The following is a 26207-nucleotide window of genomic DNA, read 5'->3' as shown; positions in this document are numbered from 1 at the left end:
GCAAAAGGGTGTGTGACCCTGTTGGAAAGAGAGTGCCTCACTCGTGCTTGGCAATATATGTGGCTATAAGACTGTGTCTTCTGAAGGTGTTAATTAAAAATACAAAATGAGTGTTTCCTTTCTGTTTTTTGAACATTGGTGTTCATAGCAGCTGAGAGTCTTTAATATGTTAATGAGATCTTGAAGTCTTTAATTTGATCATTGCTATGGGTTTTAGGTTTGTGAATAACATATTGAGGTATCAAAAACAAGGTTCTCACTAATTACTAAGCATGTTTTAGAAGGTATAAAATTGGCAGAACTTTAGGATCTTACTTTTAATTTATTTGGAGGTTAAAAAGCAAGAAGTAAAAAAGAAAAATGTAATGCCAGGTGAATGTGGTACTGTAATGTCTTAACATTGGTCTTAAACTTTAGTAAGTAGCAGGGTAATGAGAATGTCTTGTTTTACTTTTAGCTTCTTAAGCTGATTTAAACTTTATTACTATGAAAGAAAAAAGTAGGTCACTCAGAATACATTGGTACTTTCTTGGGGGTTTGCAGGGGAGGCTTGGATACACTGTAGTAAATTTTGAACATTTGTGCATGATATAAATAGAACAGTTTTATAGTACAGTTACTCCACATAACTGGTGGTTATCTTTCACATTGCTTAAAACTGAGGCAGGATTAGATAGCTACTTCAGGATGAATGTTTAACAAAACACAATCACTCATCTTCTCAGGAAGATAAAATATCTTACTGAAGTAGATCCAAAACAAAATAAGAAATGAGAAGCATCTCTGAGATCACTGGAAACTTTACCCCATGCAAGAAGGAGGCCTCCCTTATATTTCTTTCCATATGGGTTCTTTCCCCAACATGTTTTTCTTTTCAGCTACTTCTTTTTAATTGATAATTTACTATGATCTCTCTCATATTTGCAGTGGTAGATCTCTGTGAGAAAAGAAATAAAAGGACTGTAGTTTTGGAGGAGTTTCCAGTGGTGCCTTTTGCTATGGCTGCCTGCACAATATTCTTCCCTTCAACAAAGGCAGAACATCAGTCATGTGTATTGGTCCAAAGTAAAACGAGACTGTGCAGAAGAAAAATAGTCTGTGGGCCTCTAAAATAACTGAAATTCACTGAGTCCTTAAATAATGAGAAAGTTACAGGAGACAGATTGAGAGCATATATAGGCAGTTTTTCTCACAGCACAGAAGCAAGAAGGGTCTGCATCTGGCAAATATAATACCTGCAAAACTGAAAAAGGTATTGATTTTTAATTTTTCCTGAAGTATCTATTTTGGGGTTTTTTTTACATCAAGCTTATAGGCTCCTTTGACGTAGGAGTTCCTAATATAGTCACAGAATCACAGTGGGGAAGGCCTTGACATTAGATGCAAGTAAATCAGAACTTTTTATCATTTTCCTACAAATTATTCTTCTATATTTGTCTCTTTAATTTGCTGTAAAGTGTGAAGATTTTTTTCTATAATGAATATACTATATTAATAGTTTGCTTCATTTTAAAATAAATGTGCATATTCTTTGGGATGTTTTAAATATGCTTTGCAATGGAAATAATATTACTCATAGCCAGTTAAGTTGAACTGAGGATGTTAAATCAATTGCAGAAGGATGTATTGCTGTTCAGTTTTGTCTATTTAATGGGCCATTAGGCCTGGCTATTCTTTGTTTGAATATTGTATAATATTAAAAGAAAGAAAGGAGTATTAGACTCAGTTGGGTCATTATCTTGCTAGGGATATATATGAAATTTAAGGTGATATCTTGATGCAGTTGAACTACCTGCCCTCATATGCTTTCTCCTTATAATAAGGTTGTAATTGCACATGGCTAGTCTTACATATTTGTAAGAAATAGATCTATATTAGTGATGATTTGTGGAAAGCAATTGAAATGTTCTGAAATCGCACATGATCTTTAAATGTTAATCAGTTGCTTCCCAGGAACAAGTAGGCATAGGTTAAAAGTTCTCAAAAATGCCTTAATATCCCATGACATGACATGTTTAGGCATGTGAAAGACTGCAGTTTTCAAAAGACAGGATGCTCAGCAGTCTGTGGAACTCAAGACTTCTTAAGACAATTTCAGTTGTACTCCTTTTCCTTCCACCCAAATCAGGCTGACTATTATTAGCATATAAGGGAGATTTAGTTTAATTGAATCTCTATTTTTTAACTATTTAGCCTTCATTCAGCATCTTTCTAAATTGCAAATATTGTGGCAAGAGACTAGCTGAATTGTAGTGATTCTGGTAAAACTTGACATTTATTACTAAAAGGGGTGGGAAAAGCAGAGTGAGACCTTGTTCCCCTAAACCATGAGATGTTTTCCAGATGTTTGTCATCCCTACATATCTTAGCAAATGGCAGTGACTTTGCTGAGATTTCTGCTCTGATAAGTGCAACAGAGTAAATGTAGACATGAGGTACTTCTTTGGTGTGAATAGTGAATAAATATGTATGCTGCCTGCTGCCCCTGCACTTCCTTGCAAATTATCAGGGACAGTAAGACACTGAGCTGTGTTTTGGATATGTCCATGTTTTATTAATTAATGAAACAAAGGTGGTGTTAAAATTGCTACTGCTAACAGTTGTGTGTGGTACCACTGGTACTGCAGCCTTTAGGAGCACTGCTGTCATCATCTGGCCACCCCCCATGGTGCTGTTGCCCTGCTGTTGGCTGTCACCCCTGTCCTGCTCTGTCCCCTGGGCCATCTGGCCACCCCCCATGGTGCTGTTGCCCTGCTGTTGGCTGTCACCCCTGCCCTGCTCTGTCCCCCGGGCTGTCCCAGCTGCCTGCGGGTCGCAGCGAGGGGCCGGGTGTGTCCTGCAGCTGCAGGTGTTAGCCTGTGCTCTGCTGGGTGAACTGGCTAACTGCTGCTGTAGCCAACAGGTGGGACCATGATGTGTGTTTACTCAGAGCAAGCTGACAATCACAAGCAGCTTGGGTCAGGGGGTGTAGGAGCCGGTGCCCAGCTCTGGTTTTGGAGCCTTCTCTGGAACACCACTGTCATCACCAGGCTGATCCTGACAGCCCTGGCTAAGGCAGGCAAGGAAGCAGGATAAAACCTGAGTGCAAATGCCTGCCTTGAGTCTAGAAATGAAGTAATTAATTTTTTTTTTTTTTTTAATGTAAGTATGTGTCATATAGTAATCATATGAAGAAGTGCTCAGGAAGCCTGGCAGAAGTTCAGGTGGGCTCTCTGGGGCAGCTGTTCTGTTTGAGAGTCACCAGTGGGAGCTTCTGAACAGGTCTGTGGTACTGGGAGCTGAACATTCCTCAGCACTTCACTGACCCACAGAATCAGGGAGCACCAACAGCACCAAAAAGGACAAATGTGACAGACAGCACAGCTGGTGGGAGCCTGACAGCCAGGACAGTCTGAGTGTACTCAGTGCAGGAGACTGAGAGCCCCAAACTGAGCTCTGTGGATAAGGTATCTGTCCTTATCTAGTAACTGTTTTGTACTTGGGATAACAGAGACTCCTGGGTAATGTATCCATCTGTCATTTTTACAAAGTCAAGAATTTTAATCTCCCATTTTCATTTTCTAAGAAATGCTGTGTATTTGCAGTGTGGTGTACTTACATGCATACCCATAAAAATCAAAGGCTGTTGGTGCCTTCTTACACAACCTAAGTACCCATATAAAAAGATTCTGACATAAATAATATGTCCTAATGGTATTCAAATTATAGGCCTGGTATAAGCAAAAGTATTTGTTTTTGTTTCATGGTTTGTTGGATTTTTTTTTTTCCTATAAGTGAAGCTATCATATTTAATACAGGTAGTGTTATGATACACCTTCATTGCTCAATTGAGTCAGACAAAAAAGGTTGGGTATGTTCCCAAGGGAGAGCATGCTTGGAAGAATACAGTGGTTTAGTTTTAACACTTGTTCTTCACTGAAGTTTCTATTTGCTTGAAATCCAAATTGTTGGCATCTTAGTTGACCAGACACCTGCATTGAAGACAGTAGTCCAAAAGTTCCATTGCTTCTATTTGATGGAGATAGGCTTTTTTAATTTGCAGTATTGTATTTTGTATTTTAATTCATGTTTGTAGTAGTTCAATTTAATTCCCTTAAAGGACTTTGTTAGAGGATCAAAATAATTTTTTTTATTATAAATCTGTGTTATTTATATTTCTGAAATATATGATGATATCTGAAGGAAGGACCTATTTCAAAAGTCCCAACTAAGTGTGCTGCATACACTAAAAGCAATGAGGATGGTGATGGAGTGACACAGCCTGAACACTGAAGTTCTACTTGGAACATTGCTGAACTTGTTAAGCCTCTCTCAGTCAGAAAATTGCTGTTGGGCCATCTGTAGTTGGAGCTGGTCACACCAGGAAGAGGTGGACAGGTTAGCAAAGAGTAGATCTGAGCCAGGGATGTAATTGACAAAAGAACATCCTGTTGTCCCAGTGGCTTAAACAGTGTCTTAAAAATTACATAGAGCTTAACAAACTGCTCAAGTCTTCTTTACCTGTTTCAGAAAGCAGAGCTGTATCTGCAGGAAGCATACACTGTAATCAGCATGTCACAAGGAGGAGGTCAATTGCCAGATAAAGATAATAAACAATAATTTTTCAGTTTTGGGTTCTTTCCAGCAAGATTTTCTGATATTTATCTAGGTATCCAGTCTTGATGAACATTTTGAGAATTTAGAATGGGGATGGAAGGGAGTTTAGACATTTTGGACAGAATAAATACATTTGCATGTGTCACAATTCTTACTGAGTATAATAAAGGAGAAAAATAGCATAAAACACACAATGGTACCAAAAATTAAGTTTCACAGAGTCTGGCATTAAGGTAAAGGAAATCAGTAGTTGTTCCCTAAAAGGTTGTTAAAATTGAAGCCAAGTGAGTGCATTTCATTTGTTTCATATGGGAACTCTTGCAAAGCAGTGCAAGTTGGAACTGCTAAAACCAGAAATCTCTCCCATCTCTCTGGAAAACATTCCCACTTTAAAGTTATGTCGGTTCAGTTCCCTTCATGGTGGTAATCCTGAACTTAACTATCCATTTAGCAAAGGAGAGGGCAAGCCAGCATTGAAGGATTTGCAATTATGTATTCTGGTCTCATGAAAATTTCATTGTTAAAATAAATAAATAAAAGCTTTCCAGAGTGAAATGCTGTGGTTATCTAAGAGGTCATATCTCTCCCTCACCCACTATCCTCATAATAAACAGCTATTGATTAAATTGAGGAGCCACTTGGTCTTTAGCACTACAGGTGGGAGGTGGTTTCTGGCCAGGATTACACTATGGTAGGATATATTTTATGGTTGCCCTTGTTTCACTGCCCTCCTTTTTTTTTTTTCCTTTTTTTTTTTTTTTTAATGTGTGGTTTTTTTTTTTAATCCACACATCATCAGATTTATATGTGTTTATTTTTACATATTGTGGGGGTTTTTTTGTGGGCAACCATTCTTCACTAGAGACTGAGCATAGAAAAAGGAGGAACATATGTGTGTGTATATATATATATATATATATATATATATAAAGGTAAGAATCAGTAGATAATTGAAACTGGTTTTCTTAATGCCTATGTTTAAATTCAGTTTGCTTTAGATATATGGAGTATTTTGACATGGGTTATTTTTAGACCCATGATACCAGGCCTGGCAGATTAACATTTTCTTTTGGTAAATTTTCTTCCTGTTCAATTGCACTTCTCCCAGTTAAGAGTCTGTGTGTGCCATTGTAATAGATTCAAAAGACAAATAGCAAGCTATTGATCAAAGAACTCCTGGCAGAGATAAATCCAGCCTTAAACCTGCATAAACTGGCTTGTTGAATTTAGCTTGGCTATTTATACTGTCCCATCATGCTGTATTTAGAGCTAAGGGTTTGGTGACAGGAGTTGAAAGTCTGTGATCTGCTTTAGCTTGGAGGATGAGATGTGCTAAATGAAACATTAAAGAGTTCTTCTGTGCTTTGTTCTGTCCTAATGCAAGTTGTCAGGGTCTTTTTGTTGTCTGAGGTTTTTTGCTGGAAAAAGAGTAAATTTATTTTATCATAAACTCAGTCATTTGTGAATGCTTTAAACTAGAGCAAATATTTTCTGCAGTTACATTAAAAATAGCATGTCCTAGGGGCAGAGGAAGCAGCTGTGTTAAAGTATCTGCCTATTGGTACATTTTCAGGATTTCTATTAATGATACAAAGTCAGTTGAAATGACATCCATTACATATTTGTCCAAACAAGTGGAGAAGAAAAATAAACAATGTGGTGCTAGAGAATCCATTAGAATTGTGTATCTCTGTCTTTCCTAATCAGAGGAGCTGATATCTGTATTCTACCCACAGTTACTCCTGTAACACATATATATCACACTGATAAGCACTAAGACAGGGAGGTTTGTCTGCCTAATATATGTTCTTACTCATCTTTACTGTTTGGTGGTTCATATATATGCAGATAAAATTTGCATGCTCTGGAGGACACATACTGTTTTTTTAATTAACCTTTCTTCATGGAAAGAAGCAAAACTGGACTTCTCTTGAGTATATAACTTCATTCATTTAAGAGCCATAAATATTTTTGCAATAATGCAGAGAAATTTTCCCCAAGGAGAAGATGACTGTAAATAAAGTGGGTGATGTGAAAGTCTTTATTAATGCTTGTGCTGTTAAATTCATCAAATGCTACTCTGATATGCCATAGGTTACAATTTTTCCTCCACAGATTTTTGTTTACAGTTACCATCAGCATACAATTTGAGCCAAAACTCAGGTACTGGAAATGAATATAGCATGTGGTAATCCTGTTCCATGCCTTGTTAGCACTTCTCTTGTGTCTTTTGTTAACCTTTGTTTTCCAGGTATCTTGGAAATTTCTTGTTGTACAGGTCCATTACAACAGAAATTACAAATTGGGATTACAAAATACTGTATTTTATCATTACATTTCATTAGTATTTTAATAATTAGTAAAATCTAGCTTTTCTATTTGAACCATCCACACTAGGAGTGAAAGGGTCTCTAGTTAGTAATTTTTGTGACCTGCTTGTGTCCCGTAGTTCTGGACATGGCTCGGCACGTTCCCCTGTACCGAGCTCTGCTGGAGCTGCTCCGCGCTATTGCCTCCTGCACATCCATGGTGCCGTTGCTGCTCCCTCTGTCAGGGGAAAGCAGTGAAGAGGAGGAGGAACAGTTGGAGTCACAAGCGTCTGTTGGGACCCTGCTGGCTAAAATGAAGACCTGTGTAGATACCTATACCAACCGATTGAGGTAAGCCCTTTTATCAGCCCTGTCCTTCATTCAAACTGCATTGTGATGCTTTAGGAATGGTGCTCCCCACTGTAGTGCTACCACTGAGATGCTCTAAGCCACGCTGCCCCTTGCTGGTTCCTACCTTCCCCTGCCCTGTGGTGGGCTGGAGAAGAGAATTGGAGGCACCAAAGGTAAAGAACACAAGTTGAGATAATAACAATTTACTGGAAGCAGCAATGAGACAAGAAAACAAACAGCAACAATATTTTAAAAAAGTGTACAGAAGAGAGAGGGATTCACATGCAGAAATGCTCACCATGGAGCTCAACCCAGCTGCAGCTACACCAGCCTGACCCCTCCCTGCAGCTCAGAACAGGCATTATCCAGCTGCTCCCTCTGGTGTGGAACTGGCACCAACAACTGCTCCCTCCACCATGCTTAGTGGGCCAGAAGGATCCCCTTCTTCCCAGAGGAGAGTCTCTTTCCCCTACCCCAGCAATGGTCTGAGGTGACATAGAATAACCTCTGGGTCCAGGAAATGCCCTCTCCAAAAAAATCAACCCTGTTGACATGTGCTTTTACTCACTATGAAAATAAAAGTGAAAGAAGATTGAGTTCTGTATATTTCTCTGAATGGATGCTGCCATCCAGTGTGAGAATATACCATCTGTTTGATCTAGATTTGTACTCCTATGTGTCTGTCTGGTTTACTGTGCTATTTACAGGGAATGATTTTGGTATGACAGACATAAGCTGGTAGATTTGCATACTCTTGTCATTTCATTGGTAATTATCAATGTTGCTATACAGATTTTCATTTCTTTATTTTAATAATTTTCTGCTTCCAGTAATTAGTTGGTTATTAGTTGGTTTCTTGATTCTGTCTACTTGTTTCCAATTTAAAGACAGCTTTTTAAGAAATAATAACTTGTCCTCTGCAGAATTTAGTGCTGCCCCTAAGCATATGTTGAAACAGTATGGGAAGAAGGTAAATAAAATATCAGGAAAAGGTGTGTAGATAATGTTCTTTCTCCCACTATTAACTGAAAATATTTACCAACTATCACCCAAAAAACTTCTTGAGAAGAAATCTCATTACTGGGAACTCTTTCCAGTATCTCCTGATGAGCTGGACTTTACCTATCAATTTCTGCAATCCTTCTTGTCTGAGATTGCAAGTCTTGCTTATCAAGCATGTAAGGTACCTGTAGTGGGGTTTTGGTTTGGTTTGGTTTGGTTTTTTTTTTTTTTTTTTTGCTGATGTAGTGCAAAAGAAACAGAACTGGGAAGGACAAAAAACAGTTCTTTATGTTGAATACCCACCTAAAAAAGTCAGTTGTGCTTGCTAGCAACACTATATATATATATAGATATATATATATAATAGTAAATGCAATCTTAAAATAGGAAAGATATTTGGCTTCTGCATCATCCATTTCCAATACCCGTGTATGTAATTCTCCACCAGAATTGCTGACTGTTTTTTTCTTTGCTAATCTGATCATCCATTAGCCTCTGATTTAATGACCATGGAAACCTGTATCTTCTCATGTCACTTCCCCAGGCTGAAGCCTGAAAAGTAGCTTTGTGAGAATGGCACATGTCCATTGTTCATAAGCTCTTTTCAATTTAGGAGAGTAAATGCAGTATGAGTAGTTCTTCAATGCCAGCTTAGGATCTGGAAGCAAAGAAGAATACTAGAGTCACAATTATTTTAATATTAGATAGAATATAAGAATTGCATTATCTATACAGTTTTCTTGTATTACTTTGTTAGACCAGCACAAAAGGAAAGCTTGTGTTTTACTGGGTGTTTTAAGCACAGTACTGTTTGTCTTTGAAGCAGTGTATAGACAAGGAGGAAAACACCAACAGCCTGAACAGCCTGGAGTCAGTTGGGTGGAAGGTTTGAATTCTCAGCATTTTAGTTGAAGGTGTGCCAGAAATAAATCAAGTATTGGCATGAATTTCTTAAATGGGACAATCTGCTGTTTCTTTTAGGTCAAATTGGCAGAACAACAACCCAAAATTATGGGTAGTTTGGTTCAAAGGCAGAACATCACATCTTGCATGTCTGCCAAATGTCATCTCCATGTTGGACTGGGAGTGTCCACTTTGATCCAGAACTGAAGTGGAACAGTTTTGATTTTGGACTTAGTATTGAATTTCCTGTATGTTCAAAGGCTACAGTATTCTGTTAGAAAATTGGGAAATTTCTGGATGATGAAGACATTTAGGTATGAGATGATTTCTCATGACTGTTTGAATGCTAGGGAGTCAAAGCCATCAGTGGCTGGAGAGCAGTCAGGCTGGTGTAATGAGTTGCCACAAGGGCTGAGTTTGAGACATGAGCTGGCTGTGATGGCTGAGCCCTTTGCTGCAGAGAGCTGCTGCTGTGTGGCAAAGCAGGTTCATTGGAGCCAGTGTCTGCTGGGTGAGCTTCATGGGTAATGGTTACTGTGGCAAAATGGGATGGTGGCTCATTTGTGTGATGTGTTGTCTAGCAAGCTTACCTCTGAAATTCCTAACTATGCTTCATGGGGATGCTGGAATACAACCAGGTGGGCTTGAGACATTTTGTCTGCTGTGGCTTTTCATTGTCTTCACCACTAGTTGGGAGAACTTCTATGAGAAGGAGTGCATTTTGCAAACAAAAATTATTTTCTTTGGAACTGGGCCCCAAGAATTGAGGCCTAATTTGTTTTAATTTATTTTTCATTAAAAAACAGTTATCAGTTCCTTCTGCTGCATGCTGAAGCTCGCATTTTGAGTTGATGGCTGTCTGCAGGGAGCAGTCCTGCAGCCTCTGGTTTGGAATGCTTTGGAATGTAAATAGTGCTTCAAGCCCCAAGGTGGAGTAGGTGCAGCCATCTGGGAGGAGGTTACCAGCTTTCACCTTTGGTCATTTGAAAAGTCACAGTCCCTTGCTTGTTTTGTTCAGGAGATTTGTTTAAGAAAGTATGAATTGCTGGAAGGAACAAATGTGGAAGGCTGTGGTTGTAAACCCAGGGTAGTTTTATCCCAAGTGAGCCCCAGACTAAGAGTGAGCAACATTGTGCTGTAAGCACTGTCCCTGTGGTGCACAGGGGCTGAATGGTTCATTGGCTGTGCTCTGTGAATGCTTTGATAAGGGTATCATTCTGCATCATCACATTTACTTCCAAGTACCAGGCATGGGTGAGTAAGTATTAGTATTGACTTTGAAAATTAAAGTTGCCTTGGGTGTCTGTAATTCATTATTCATTTAGCACAGCATAAAGAGAAGGCTGTCATCTTCTAGCACAAGCTAAATTAATGGCTTAAATTATTAGCATGTACACTGCTGTCTGTTCTAGCAAATATATTAGTGACTGTCATCCCTTTAAATATAGTTTGACATTTTCTCTGTTTTTTTTCCAGTGGCTGAAAAACTGTATGGGAAAGTTTCTGTGTCTAAATTAAATATTTGGCTTCTCCTCTGCTCTTGAAACCGTAACATTTAGATAAAGGTTTTTCCTTTAAAGCGTTCATGCTCAGGAGTTTGTTAAACTGTGAGCTATCTGCATACACAAATTTCTGTGCAAGCTGCTAGAGTGCAAGAGAGGAGCTGAAGAATCTTACTGGCTTTATGACTCCACTTTAGTATTTCATCTCCTCTTTCAGAGAGTATTGAGAGAGCTGTAAAATTCCCATCAACTGCTTCTCTCAAGCTGGGGCCCTGCTGGTGCATCTGGGTCACCAGTGTATGTGACACACAGCTTGGAGAGGGAATGAATCCAGGCAGGACTGCAGCAGTGGAGATGACAGCAAGAAGGGAGAATGGTGTTTTCTCAGTTCACTGTGTGCTTTGCCTACATTATGTGTGCTGACAAATGGCACAGCAGTCATCAGGTTGCCTTTCTCATGTGTGCACAAAGCAGTGCCATATGTTTCACTGAGAAATAGTTTATGGACTCTCATCTTCAGTGAAACTGTAATTTTGACCTTGGAGGACTCCAAGATTAAATCTGACCAAGGAGTTACTTTGCAGGGTCCACAGAGCAGACACAAGGCTGCAGAGGCTCAGGGAGGCCTGCTGACCTTTCTGAGGGACCAGGACCCTACAGTGACTCTGGTCTTTATTTATTTTATGTGTTCTAACATTGCCCAGTACATTTGGTGATTATGTGAAACCCTTTGAACTTTTTCAGGGGGTTTGAATTACATTTTTGTCTCAGCCCTTTTATAAGCATACAGTTTAGGGAACAAAATGAGCTTTTAGATTTTCCAGGATGTTGTTTTATATGAAGGAGATGGGTACAGAGACCAGATCACACCTCCATAAGATTTTTATCTTATAGTACACCTGTTCTTTTTAAATTGCATTACTTAATAGCCATGGTAAACATGTTTCAAGCCCTTTTCAGAAAGGGCTGCTCTGGTCTTCTAATGTAAAAGAAATATAAAATGAAGTCTAATAGTTCATTCTGCAGTGGTGTTCATTTATATCTCACATCACAAAACTCTGTGAGCCTTGAAAATTATCATCAGTGTGAGAATACACATGGCTGGGGAACCTTTGACAGATTTTTCTATCTGAAGTCTAGGGAATTACTTGGTTTTCCATATGCTGATTGTAAATAAACTGAGAAACTGTGAAGTACTGTTAAATTTCTCCAAACATTTATGAATAATTCTAAAGTAGAGAATAAAATCATGAGGCAGATGCCTACAAGAGAGCTGGAGCAGGACTTTTTACGAAGGGCATGCAGTGGCAGGACATGGGGGGATGGCTACAATGAAGGAGTAGGTTTAGATTAGATATTAGGAAAAAGTTCTTAGTTCTAAGGGTGTTGAGGCACTGGAACAGGTTTCCCAGAGCAGCTTTGGATGCCCCATCCCTGGAGGTGTTCAAGGCCAGGCTGGATGGGGCTCTGAGCAGCCAGTTTAAAGTGCCTCAAACCATTCTGTGGTCTTACAAACTGTGCAGGATGGATCACACTAAGTTGGTGTTCTTTTGAATCAAATAAAGGTAGGAAGACAAAATGGGGGAAAAAAATCTGGATGTCATTATTCATAGGAGTCTTGCATGCTATGGCTCTATCAGTTGGTTTGCTCCCCAGAAGTGGGGGAAAAGTTACCTTCAGCCTGACTAACCATTAGAATATACAAGCAACACTTGGGTGAGAAAGATAAATGTTGATAAGGCACTATGTTTAATTTTGGGAATTTGTGTACCAGCTGTCTTGTCCTTCCTAAGAAACTGATTGAAATCCACAATTAGGCAGAATCAAGGTCAAAAAATGAGACTTGGATGGGGCAGAGATGTGGCTGAGTTGCATTTATTCCTGCATTTTGCATCCTAAACAGCTCTTCCACAGGTGTGACCTGACTCAGAAGTTAGACAGCTTGGTAATGTAGACCCTCACACAAGCCCCAGAAAACTGCAGTTGTCAGGGGAGAGCTGTTCTGCAAACACAATTTCAAAAGTCTGTTCTGAGGAGAGGTGGGGCAGGGATTTTCTGTTGTGCTCATGATTGCAGTAGATAGAATCTCCTTTCCCTGGTGGCACAGGAGATGTTAGGAGAATACATTCTCTTTTGACAGTTCAAAAGTGCTGAAGTGTAACTGTTGTGGACAGCAGGGAGAACAAGAGGAAATTACATTATTGGTACTGAAAGTTTGCATTTGAGTAGATGTCTCTTTTCCCTGCTGCTTCAACTAATATATATATTCTTTGTCTGCTGTGGTGGTTGCTGTCAGTAACTCACTATGTCTGTGGGAGTTTTTAAGCATTTTGCTTCATTTTGCTGATTTTTTTTTTTATTCTAAGACCAAGTAGAAGGAAGAAAGCCTAACAAGTAGCCTAAATTGTAAGAGCAGGTAGATAACCAAAGAGCCCCAAGAACTCTGTTTTGACAAAGAATTTGTAAGAATTAATTTTACTTTCGGTACCTTCACCAAGCACATTTTTATTGCTTTTCACACATCTTTCTCTTGCATAATGCCCACTGACATTTTACTTCAGCCAGAATTTCTCCAGGGGTTTTGTAGCAAATAGCTTAAGGCTTTTGCATCAATAGCAGGCAGATCTAAATCTGTATACCTTTCTAGGGACTGGTAAGCTGTTAGCATGTGCATGATGTTAGAAAAGGTTATCACTGAGGTTTAGCAGGTTTGAATATATATATATTTCTGAAGTTGCTTAGTAGGTTATTTAAAAAATATTTGCTTAGCTTTCCACATGGAAAAATGCAATAATAAGGATTGGAAAGTATGAATGGGAGATGCAGCTGCTGCTTTTTTGTTATACAATGTTCCTCAAATGCATCCTGGGGCTGGCTGTGATGTCTCTGATTCCTCCTAACTTTGAGGATCTGAAAGCTCAGAATAGCTTTCAGAAGTCAGCAATGGGCTAGCATCCTTTTGGATTAAATATGGAACAGGGAAAATGGACCATGCTACACTAATGCATTTTGTTATTAATGCTCTCTAGGGATATTCTCATTTGATTAGGAACAGTCCAGAGACCACATTCAGTACTGCTGAAATCACCTCGACTGAATAGTTTAGAGAGTCATTCATTATGCACGATTTCAGTCTGCATTAAACACAGAAAGGTTATAGTTGGGAAAATATGTTTGCTATATCAAAACATTCAATTGCTGGTTTCTCTCATGTAGGTAGTTTCTTGGTTTGCAAGTGAGAAAGAGAAAACCACTTCATCTTGGCTCTTGAACTTGTTTGGGCCTCAAAACGAACAAGTGCTGTTGAAACAAAAATATACAGAAATTGTAAAATAATTTGGGTGCTGTTAGCATTGAAATCTCCCAAGTTTTGCAGGATGACAGTCTAAATTCATGCTAGCTTTTAAAACATAGAAGTTTTAAATACACACATTTAGGTTACATTAGTTTCAAATACTCTTGTCCTCATTTCAGCAGTTGACTATCTATGCTAGTAAGGACTGGATTGTCACAATCTAAAGATTTAAATGTATCTTAGATTACTATGTAACTAGAAGAGAGCTGCAGAAAGAGACAAAATTCATGTTTGTCCCACAGTCCTGTGGTGCCTGGGTTGATGTTCATCTACATGCTGCAAATTTTTTACTGGAGGTTTCCTAGAGTTTGTCAGCTATTTAGGGCTTAGTTATGCACAAGGATCTGCAAGGATGAAATGCATATTCATGACATGATTTTTCTTAGATTGATTTTGTAAGGTTTTCTAATCCTGTGTGGTGTGCAGACATCAGGTCAGCTGCAGGAGGCCTGAAATGTTGGAGCAGAAACTGCTGTACTAGAATTGCTGGCTTTGTGTTCATATTTTCACTGCTCACACCAGCTGTGCATCTGTTTGTCAAATCAAGGCAGCATGTTCAGTGTTGGAACTGCTGGTTGCTGCAGTTCAGTGATGAACCTGAAGGTACAGAGACACATTCCATTTCAGAAGGCTTGGTTTAGTCTCAGTCTTTTATCTTTGGTATTTTTCCCTGTTGACAGATGCACTGGATGCTGTATGTCTGGTTGGAAGATATTCCCTCATGTTATACCCTATTTCTTTGCCCCATACAGGTCTAAAAAAGACAAAGCTAAAGCAGGAGTAAAACCAGATACTTCTGATCAAGAACCAGAGGGACTGACCCTGCTGGTGCCAGACATCCAAAAGACTGCAGAGATCGTTTATGCTGCGACCACCAGTCTGCGCCAAGCAAACCAAGGTGAAACACAAACACCCCTCTGAGTGCTGCTGCTGCTCATCTGCAGTGCAGCCATTTACAGATAACTTACACATCAGCTTAAAAGAAAGACTAAACACTGCCCTCCTGTCCCCAGCTTCTGAATGCATTTTCAAAGGTGGCTGGAATCTTGTGGTAGTTTTAAATGCTTTGCTCAGAAAACAGAATAATTCAAGTAAGTTAGAATTAGAGTTTCATCAGTAACTTGCATTAGTGAATTGGTAAGTTAGAGTTAGAATTACACCTCACAGCTTCCAGCTCAATTATGTAGCACATTTTATTATTTTTATTTTTCTTGGCAGAAAACAACAAATGGGACCTTTAGTAATAAAACTTTTTCTATTAAAACCAAATCTTATGAATTGGATTAACTCTTAAGTAGATGAATGCAGAGCAAAAATCAGAAACATGGGTTGAACTTGCAGATGTTCAGAAGACCATCTGGCTGTCTAGTAATAAAAACTGAAGATTAAGTAGCTGAATCGGGGAGTGCATTTTATAAAGGCATGCATAATCAGCTCCTGATTTTGGAGAGTCCAGGAATGCATGTGGGAATAACCATCCACACAAGCATGTGTCATACTTCCTGTTTGAAATTAAAAAAGATAAATGAAAAGAAACAATAAAAGAACATTTGGAGAAGCAGCAGCAGTTATGAATTATTTCTAAGCTGATTATAATCTTTATTTACACCAAGCTGTTCAGATAATGATATATTGTGATAAAAAGAGATTTCTAAATCCTAAGTGATGCCCAGTTTTGAGATGTCTCTGCAAAAGAATGTAACCATAAAATGTCAACACTTGCTGTGCTTTTCCTTGAATTACATAGTTAACTACAAATAATCATCACATTTTACACAACAGAAAAGAAGATGGCTGAATATTCCAAAAAGGCTGCTGTGAAGCCCAAGCCTTTGTCTGTTTTACGATCCCTTGAAGAGAAGTATGTGGCTGTCATGAAAAAACTCCAATTTGGTAGGTTGAGAAGTGTTAATTGTGTGTGTTTGAGAAAGCAGACACTGAAGAAATGTATGTTCTGTTGAACAGAATCCTTTATTACTTTAAAAGTTAACAGCTCTCTTGCATATGTGACTACTGATAATTTTCATATGAGGAAATTTGTACATCTGTGTTTTCAGGTTATGAACTCATGCACTCTTTGAACTAACAAGAAATGTTTTAATCATGCACTAGGGTAGTTCAAGGGACCAGATGAATTCAGTGATGTGATGGTGTTCATCTTTTTATTACACTAATGATTTTTTTGTGAGTCGGTTCTCAAATTACATAGGAGTGATTTTTTTAAATCTCATATATGAATTTTATAAATATATATATAAATATATATATAATATATATATATAAATATATATATAAAGCTCATATGTGTTATTTTTTAAATACAGAATGATTCAAATCAGAGTGTGTTTTTAAAATGAAACTCTAATAAATTTGATTGTGTCCTTTCATAAAGTGCAATATATTGCATTTGGAAAATCTGATGGGAATCAGTCCTTACTTTGGCCATAAAGGAATGTGTTACCAAAGAATTCATAAAGAATTAATAGTATCTTATCCAAAAAAGAACTATAAAATTGTTGCAAAAGCATGTTCACTGAGTATTTTTTCAGTTGTGGTGACAGCATGTGCAATCACATTTCTTTGCTGTTCTATTTATAAGAGGTTTTGCTCACAAGTGTTTGTGGAGTGTATGCCAAGAGTAGGAGTTAGGAAGGTTTGTAGGAAGTGGGAGCTTTTCCCTCTGGCAGAGTGCTGCAGATTTTGTGTAGCAAGTGATTAAAGAAAACCAGCTCCACTGCAGTTGTTCATGGTTCTTCAATAATATTGCCACCAGCACACGAGTAAATACTGCTGGCACTTGGCTTCACACAGGTTCCATTATTAGCACTATGTGTTTGTAAGTGTCATCACATTCCTGGTGGGGAATAGCTGGTAGCTTTCCAAATTGGGACTGGTGTATATTTGACAAGTTGCATATGAAAGTTTGTAAATTAGCTGCAGAAATTGTTTCAGCCCAGCACTGTTAATGCTTTGGTTTCTGCAATCACTGTTAACACACAAAACACACATTCTTTTTCATTACTGTGATGCAAATTAAACTTTCCTGATTAAAATTTCTTTCTCTCGTAGATACATTTGAGATGGTTTCCGAAGACGACGACGGCAAGTTGGTTTTTAAAGTAAATTACCACTACATGTCTCAGGTAAAAAACGCCAGCGACGCCAACAGCGCAGCCAGGGCGCGGCGCCTGGCGCAGGAAGCCGTGACCCTCTCGACCTCGCTGCCTCTCTCCTCCTCCTCCAGCGTGTTCGTGCGCTGCGACGAGGAGCGCCTCGACATCATGAAGGTAAAGGAGCAAGGCTGGCTTTAGCTCTCTTCAGCTGGGCATAGAAGTGTCTGAAATCTTAGGGAAAACCAGGAATATCTCATATCCGCTTTAGTTGCTGTCCAGGCATTAATGTAAGTGGTAGTGTTTGAGTCTGAGTCTGATTTGTCAGCAGCTTGGCAGGGAGAGCCCATCTGCCCCAGGAGCGCTCTGTTGGCTAAGGAGTCTTCACAGAACAGAATTCATTCTTTTCCAGCTATTCCAATGGGAAAAGTTTAGTGCTGTTGCTCCATTATGGTCCAAACATACCTTTGCATGTGACCATTGAAGTTGCAGGCAGTAGGTATGGAGAAGTACACTGAGTGCCTCTGGATCCGTATTTTGAAAAAAACAATCTATTAATAGCATCCAATAGGAAAGAGTTTCAGCTCCTTGTGTCTTGCTTTCCATTTGTAATCTGGAGAAAGGAGTGTTTACAGAGGGCTTTGCTTACCCACAGAATCAGAATGACAGCCTGTATGTGATTATGAGGTCTAATAATAATTCCTGCTACACAGAAGAGGGAAATAAAATGCTTCATATAATTTACAAAATCTCAACTTTGTGATAAATACAAGGGTGGTGATTTTAAATGTTCTTTTCCTTCTCTCTCTTTTTAACACTGGTAGGTTCTCATAACTGGTCCTGCAGACACCCCGTACGCAAATGGTTGCTTTGAATTTGATGTGTATTTCCCACAAGACTATCCAAATTCCCCTCCACTTGTGAATCTGGAAACAACTGGAGGCCACAGTGTGAGATTTAATCCAAACCTCTACAATGATGGCAAGGTAGGTCAGCTGGGATCCTGTGTTAGATGTAACAAGGAGGTGAGACAGATGAAAGTTTTTTTCTTTTGTGATCAAATTATGGATCAGCCACTCCCAGTGTACAGGAGGAAGCTCTTTGCTTAACATCGGTCTTCCGACCAAGATGAAGAGGGATTTGCCAGTTTCAAGTGGGAATTGCCCCCTTTCTAAACAGTCTTGCAGATTTTTGGAGATCCAGCCTTTATGAGCTGGATTGAACCTTTATGGGCTTTTTGGACCAAAAAAACAAGTACTTTTGACTGAGAAAAATGTTCTTTTCCAATGTTCTTTTCTTTTTTTGCTAAATGAACCTGTCAGAAATCTGTTTTGACTCGCTGAATTACCCTTTCTGTGGACAAAGTATGCTTCATATCAGCTGCAGCTGAAGGTTTGCTGAGTGCCTTGTCTCTTTTTCTCCATTCGCTTTCTATTAATGTGGAGACAGAACAAAATTCCTAGTGGAAACTTTATCTCCATTTTTCTTTGTCTAGTTTTAAGTCTTGGAAAATACTTGCCTCTAAGTTTCTTCCGTTTGTTTTGTCTCTTTGTTTTTCCTGTCTTGAATTGTTCCATTTCACAATAAGATTCAAGAACACTATAAACTTCCCCTAAAGTTCAGATTTTTCAATAATTTCAATTTCTTAATAGTCTGTGTGACAGAAACCACCTTATACATGCTTAAGCAGAATGACTGTCTTTGAAATGCATCATTTACAAGTTTTATAACCGTATTTAAAGCAGAAAGTGGAGAATCAGACAATATTAGTAATTCTTTTGGTTTTTTGAGCCACTAGAATCCATAGGTGAGGAAAAGGAATCTGCCTTGTCTTGTTTGTTTATTAGCATGCTGTTCTTTCTTATCCACATTATTTTTATCTGTTTTCCTTTCAAAGTAATCCCAATTGTACCAGGGGAGTTTTAGGTTGGACATTAGGAGGAATTTGTCCACAGAAAGGATGATTAGACATTAGAGTGGGCTGCCCACAGAGGTGGTGGAGTCACTGACCCTGGAGGTGTTTAAGGGAAAGACTGGACCTGGCACTCAGTGCTCTGGTCTGGTTGATAGGGTGGTGATCAGTCACAGGCTGGACTCTATCTCTGAGGTCTTTTTCAACCTGACTGATTCTGTGATAGGAAACAAATTTGTCTTTTAGAATGCTCTTTGTCAAAAAAATGAATGTAATGTCAACATTCTGTTCTGTCCAAGAAGAACAATTTGGTCATAATATTTGTCTGTGGTATTAATAATGTCACCTTTTCAGGTGTGCTTAAGCATCCTTAATACATGGCATGGGAGGCCAGAAGAGAAGTGGAATCCCCAAACATCAAGTTTCTTGCAGGTGAGCAATTTCTTTTTTCTCTTCAAATGTCATTTAGGAATAGTAAACTGTCTCTTGGCCCTAAGGATTCCTTTTCTAGAGCATTTAAACCAGAATAATCCTCAAATAAACATATATAAGACAAAAGTCCAGAAAACATCCTTGGAACTCTAGAAAAGGAACACTGCTGAGGAGACAGGCTCTTCAAAATTCTATTTCTAATGAGCATTTCTGTGAGTCTTGAAGAGCAGTCGTTCATGTGTGCAGCTCATTCCTGCACCAGCTCTGCTCAGATGATTTCTCATGGATTTGTCACAAGCTTTTTATGGTGAAGACAAAAGAGGCTCCACACTGTGAGAGATGAGAAAGTGAAGTATACTGGTGCAGATTATAGCCTTCCCTCCTCCTAAGGGTGCAGGTGAGCTGAGTAGAGGAATAAAGATGAAGAGAATTGAAGTGCAGCTATGCTGTGTTCAATAACAATTAGTGTTACATTAGAGCAGAATTTATTAGGGCACACAGTCCTTATAATTTTCAGCTTTATTTCGCAGACATGCACTGACTCACAAGCAAAGACATTAAGTAAAAGTAAAGCCTACAATGGCTTCTTTCCTATGGCAGTTACTGAATTTATTCTGAGTTTGGAGTAATTATTATGTAGCACAAGGTACAATTTCTGTTCCAAATCCTAGAAGACTGCACAGCTTCAGCATAATAGAATTACTGCCTTCAGCAGAACAGATTTCAGCTTGTTCAGGATTTGGCCTTGCATAGCAGATTTATCAGTCTCCTAAAAGTTCAAGAATGGTCTATGCCAGTGTGTAGAAGTCAGGCAAGTGAGGCAGGGGCCAGCATGGGTAAACAAGAATTCTTGCTAAACTCAGCTGCAAAAAGAAGCAAGAAATGCTGGATGGATGGGATGGGCTACTTGTGTGAAATAAAAAGACATTGATCAAACATTCAGGAGAGAAATGAGGGAAACTAAAGCTCAGATGGCACTCAAAATGTTGAGGGTTATAAAGATGAACACGAAGAGCTTTTTGTAAGTATGCTGGCAGCAAAAGAACACATTTTCCTTGGTGTTTCCAGCTGCTCAGTGGGGCAGGAAACCTAATGGCAAGGGCATAGAAAAGGTAGAGGTCATCTCTGCCTCACTCTTAGGGGTAAGACTGGTTTCCCTTGTCCCTAAGCCCTCACTAGGGAGGTCTGTGAGAATGAGGAATTACCCACAGTAGAGGAAGAATGCTGAAGCTGCTTGGACCCACATGCTTATGGAACCAGACCCTGTGAATCCAGGGGAGCTGAGAGAGCCAGCTGATATCAGTGCAAAGCCATTAGCTCTCATCTTTGAAAGACAGAACAATCAAGGGAACTTCCTGGAAAATCTCAGTCAGCAAGGGAGAGGATCATCTTGGGATAGGTTTCCAACATTTCTTTAATGAGTGCAAGTCTCCCACAATCCAATTTCTTAATCAAGAAATTAACTGCAATTCTGGACTTCAACTGTAAAATCAGTGTAGAAAGGTACGAGTATTTAGGAAGTCTTATTTTCACTAAAGTCCTTTTTCTTACATTAAAATGTTAAATTTGGTTGTTAGAAATCACATGCAGCATAGAAGTTTCTAGTTTAAAACTTTTTTTCAGTGTTTCATTTTGAGAATAGTAAGAGAACTGTTGGAAAAAGTCCCATCCCCACCATGCAACTATAAAATGGAAAACAGCTGTAGGACTAAAATTGCTTGGAAAGAATTAAGCACTACATGTTTTTTCTAGCTCAGAGATTGAACTATTGTCAGACCACCCAAAATACTTCAGAAATTAATTTTTATTACCCAGAGAAGCTGGAAGATCAGTGTAGAGTTTCTGATTCATTACAGTTATAGTTCAAAGTATTGACTGCTTATTCAGGCCCAGAAAGTACAATGCTGCAGGGTTAAATTTCTTTGCCATAGCTACTTCAAAAAACATAGCTATCTAAAATACAAAATTTTTAAATCAAAAGCCTGTTCTTTCAGAGACATGTAAAAGCCACAGAGATCACCAAAACACCTTTCATACCCAAAGCCTTGGCCCTGAAGTCACTCTACTATGACTTAGCATATTTGCATTAATATCCCGCCTTTTTTGGTATCTATTTTGGTGGCCATTTGCTTTATGCAATCTGATTTGGGAGACACGTTCTGTACATTTTAATGCATTTACCTACATATTAAGGTTTAACACTAAATAACTATGGCTGCTTCTAGTTGAGTGCAGGGCAGGTACAGCAATCTGTGATGATGTACATGGTATCAGCAGCTACCTGGAGCACCTGCCTGAGAAACAGAAAAACTTGGTTAATTCTCCTTGTCAGCCCAGTGAGGGATGCTGGTTCCCATGTCCCACTGCACAGCTGCATGTCCAATCCACCAGGATAAAGACTTGGCTGCCCCAGACTGCCTGTGTGTGCTGTAAGGAAAGCACAGCACTAGACAAGGGCAAAGTGCCACAGCACCTAGAGGAGTGAGGGTGTGTTCCTGTGAGGTGCTGCTGGGACTGAGGGGAACCTGTGTCATCAGCTGGCCTTGGACTGCTGCTTTGATGGGAGTTACTGACCTGGTGTTTTGTCTGTGAAGTGAGGAACCATCACAGAGAGGATGGGAAGCTGGAATGCTTCTGTGCTTGCTTTGCTACAGAGAAACTCCAGGAGAATGCCACACTCAAGCATAGAGCACAGCTGTTGATGTCAGGGCACTGTCTGCAAAAGAGTCAGAGTTTGGATTGCTGCTGACATGGCATTTGTCTGATGTAAGCTGTACATTCTGCATCCACCAAGAAAAAGGAGGACTCTTGTCTTCCATATTCAAATTCTCAAATTAGGCTGCAAAATTAGGGAATGTTTTAAAGATGTAAGTTGTACCTAGGCTGGGAGGAGAGTCAGTTCCAGAAACAGTTGCCCTGACATGTGGGTATCTGCACCTAAGTATTCCAGTTCTGGAAATACCATTCCTAGGTCTGCAACATATCATCAGCTTTTCACTAATTGAGGAAATATAAGTGTTCAAATCACCTTGATTGAATTCTTTACAGTTCTGGAAGTTTGTGTCACAGAACTGTAATCCCTAAAAGTGTTGCTGCTGGACTTGGTCCTAAGTACATAAGAAAAACTTGCCCTTCATTTAGAAATAAAACAAGTTGAGAGGGACAAACTTTTTAATACTGGAAAAACTAGCAAGCCATCAAATCATGAATATGCAGTACATCTACATTTGGATAGCTAAGAACCCTATGTATTTGTTTAATTCTTTGGGTTTCATTAGGCATAGCTGAGTATATAGTTAAATGCTTTAAATTTATGTAAGCATCTATTCAAATGTATGCTGGATAGTAAAATTGAAAGGAGGAAAATCAGTATTTCATAATTACTGAATAGTTGGTGCTTTGCTCAAATAGTGTTGAAAACATTTTTCCCTTATCTTAAGAAAAATATGGAGATTCTGTTTTACTGGCATATGACACAGTATCGTTTGTAAAATCTGAAACTAAAGGGCTAAGAACATTCATTTGAAAAAAAAAATGGGGAGATCAGGATTAATTGCAGTGGTTCACATGGCATTTTACCTCCTTTGTTTCTTTTCCATCTAGTTCAGAATTAGTAGAATTAGTGAGCTCAGCCACAGGATAAAAATGAGAACTGTTGACTCAGAACTTGACAAATACACTTTCTTTCACAAAAGGGTGCAATCAGACATCTCTTCCTTTAAATACTTTCTTTTACTTATATCTGTATGTTTGTTTTGCAGGGTTTTAAGTTACATTTGTCATTTTCTCAGTGTTTGAGCTAAGTACACAGCCACAGGACTTGGTGGTTTTAGTGTGTAGTGAAGTTTAGGTTTGAAAGTGTGCATGTTCCCTGCTTGCATGTAGCCTGTATCACAGATGGAAGTACTTTTGCCATAGAAATGGTTTTGCTTGTAAAGTGAGCAGAGCTATGTATATTTGTGTATATTTGTAAGAATACATTGGTAGCATGATTTGAATGTTTGGTTTCTTCTCTGAACAGGTGTTAGTGTCTGTCCAGTCCCTAATACTGGTGGCAGAACCATACTTCAATGAACCAGGTTACGAACGATCCCGAGGTACTCCGAGTGGTACCCAGAGCTCCAGAGAATATGATGGAAACATCCGACAGGCAACAGTCAAATGGGCAATGCTTGAACAAATGAGAAATCCATCACCATGTTTTAAGGAGGTAGGTTTTGTGAAAGGCAGTATTTCTCTATTTTGATCATTAAGAATAATGCAAATATTTGGTAAGATCGTGCATGAGATGTGTGTTTTCAATTGTGGCTACTGACTCAAGAGACTGAAGTGAATAAGCATCCACCAAACCTCACAGATTGTTTTCTGGGAAACAGGAATGCAGGCAAAGGGGGACTGACCTGAACAGGATCTTGGTGCACAGTTGGATAAAACATGGTTCAATCAGCTCAGCTCACTCTCACTACTGAGCAGGGCCTGTAGCACCTGTTGGTCAGCCCTACAAAGGGGCATTCCATGCTCCATACTCTGCATGTATTTTCCCAAGGACCATGAATTTGAAGCAAATACTAAGAAACATTTTGGATACACCAAGATAATGCAAATTGAAAGAATACCTTAAAAGAAATTCCACAAAATATTTGCACTAGAAACCTGTGCCTCTGAAAACAACTGTCCTGATCCTGCTAAAAGCAATGCCAACTTCATGCATTCATGCTGTCTTAAAAAAATACTATTGTACTAAATGAAATTGCTTAATTCATTTACATTCCTGAAAATAGACTAAAGCTCACCTGTAGCAATCATAGAAGAATTTAGTTATTAGGGACTTCTCTGTGTCTGTAGTCCAATTCCTTCCCTGAAGCAGATGAGTTAGATCTCAAGGAATTGAACATATAAAGCAAAGAGTTCAAGGAAAAAAAGAGCTGATGAAACACTAAGAGAATATGTGTTAATATTAATGCAAAATGTTTGGTGAAACATGATTCATCTCACAGTATTACCAGTGAATATTTCCAGAAAAACACATTTTGCTCTGAGCTACTACAACTGTTGCCAGTGTTGAAGTGTGGAACCACCTGGCAGTGTCACCTATGCATTCAATTGACTGCATAATGAAATGTTGAAAATGCCTAATTATTTTAGGATAATGGACATTGCTGGGTGTGACATCTGAGATGTCCATCTCCCATCCCTTCCCTGATGCCGTAAAAAACATCCTTTGGAATGCAAAATCTTTTTTCATTAAAATTACTGTGTCTTGTGGAATAAGAAGACATTGACACTTCACCTGCACTACAAGTGTTAGATATTTTTATCCACATGCAGGTGAAAAAGGATGTGCAGTGTATGTAGGGGTTTTGAATTAATGAAATAAAACCTGGTGGTGGTTCAGAATTACCTCTCAAATGTTCTACTCAATAAGTAGAAGACCATGATAAAGATAATATCTGGACACATAATCCAATAACTTCTGCTAATAGGTCTTTTTCTTCTAGCTAATGTAATGGTTTCACTTTGGAAAAAGGCATTCTCAAATCACAGTAAGATTAAATTAATTGAATATATAATAAAGCAGTGGGCTCTCTGACAATAAATGCTCCACGTTTCTTCTCACTTGTACAGAAGTGAAGGATATGCAGTATCACACCATTTGGTAACTGAATCCCAGCTTATTGTTACTGCACTTTCCTTTAAGAGTCTCAGTAGTTGTTTGCTTACTCTGCAGCTCAGCTTTCACACTGCTGGTATGAAAAAGGCAGCTTTGGAACAATGCTAGATTTCATTCACAGCCCCATCCAAATGGAAATGCATGTCTCAGATTATCTGAGCACTTCTTTGGGAGATTCCCCTTTTGTTCAGACTTCTAGGCTTTTTGTAGGGTTATCTTAGAAAACTTAACAGTGATGATCAATTCAGTAACACAAATGCAAATTCATGGTGGAGTGTGAGGTCTAAGAACATAGATCCTGAGATCTGTTGTCTTCAAAAATCTGAGCTGTCTTGTCTTCAGTGTCTTAAATGATGGGTAGACTCAGGAGATCTAAACTGCCAGTCTTTGGGAGTTTTTCCAAGCTCCATTATGGATTTAAGAAATGTGTCCAGAATTGAAGTCAATTATGCTTTCAATATGCAGTTTCTCTTTAGACAGATAGCTATTTTCTCTAACCTCCAGAGGGAAAAATTATTTTTCCCATTATGTTGCAATATGGCCAAGAACTCTCAGTGCTCAATAAAATTTCTTTGGTTTTATTGTTTCTTTCACCATTCCGAGTTTTAGAAAACTGTTTAACACAAAGCCAACACCAAGTAGAGTTTCACAATTTTTTATGAGTGTTGGTTGGTTGGATTTTTTGAATGCAAATATGTACTTTAATACCAAAATTACTCTTCAATCAAATACTGGTTCCCATCCAAACTGGGCAGCTCAACTGCCATTGCTTGAGAATTTCCAGTGTCCCCAAAAGTGCTGTCTCTGCCTAGAGGAAAGTGGTTGCATCCCCTCTGAAGCAGCTGCTATGATCCTTCTCCCTGCAGAAGCGTGCAATATCCCTGTGCTTGTACTGCCAGCAGTTTCTGTTCGTCTGTTTTCTGTTTGGGCAGCCTGTGGTCAGTGACAGGGGAGGATATGGTGCTTCTGCTTCCTCTGTGCTTCTGTGACAAAACAGGGCAGGGAAAGAAGCAGTGAAAGCCTCAGCAGTGTCTCAGTGCAGCTCTGCTCCTGTGCGAGCTCTG

At 39.0% G+C, this 26207-nt stretch overlaps 1 protein-coding gene and 1 long non-coding RNA gene across 9 annotated transcripts in view; one reads left to right on the top strand and one right to left on the bottom strand.

The window, feature by feature from the left end:
- Nucleotides 1–26207, top strand: part of BIRC6 (baculoviral IAP repeat containing 6) — a 171343-nt gene that overhangs the window by 142172 nt on the left and 2964 nt on the right. For all 8 annotated transcript variants that reach the window (XM_079332309.1, XM_079332311.1, XM_079332310.1 and 5 more), the window contains 7 exons: nt 7046–7256; nt 14771–14916; nt 15801–15911; nt 17088–17305; nt 17953–18114; nt 19395–19472; nt 23494–23682. In XM_079332309.1, the coding sequence (XP_079188435.1) occupies nt 7046–7256; nt 14771–14916; nt 15801–15911; nt 17088–17305; nt 17953–18114; nt 19395–19472; nt 23494–23682 (1115 nt within the window). The remainder of the gene's footprint in view (nt 1–7045; nt 7257–14770; nt 14917–15800; nt 15912–17087; nt 17306–17952; nt 18115–19394; nt 19473–23493; nt 23683–26207) is intronic.
- LOC306798232 lies at nt 21262–23403 on the bottom strand. Its single transcript, XR_013773303.1, has 2 exons — nt 22047–23403; nt 21262–21766 (listed from the first exon to the last, which is right to left on the bottom strand). It is a non-coding gene; the product is annotated as an uncharacterized lncRNA (long non-coding RNA).

This window comes from Erithacus rubecula (assembly GCF_903797595.1).
Source record: "Erithacus rubecula genome assembly, chromosome: 2".
NCBI lineage: Eukaryota > Metazoa > Chordata > Aves > Passeriformes > Muscicapidae > Erithacus > Erithacus rubecula.
This window is presented reverse-complemented; position numbering and strand designations above follow the sequence as displayed.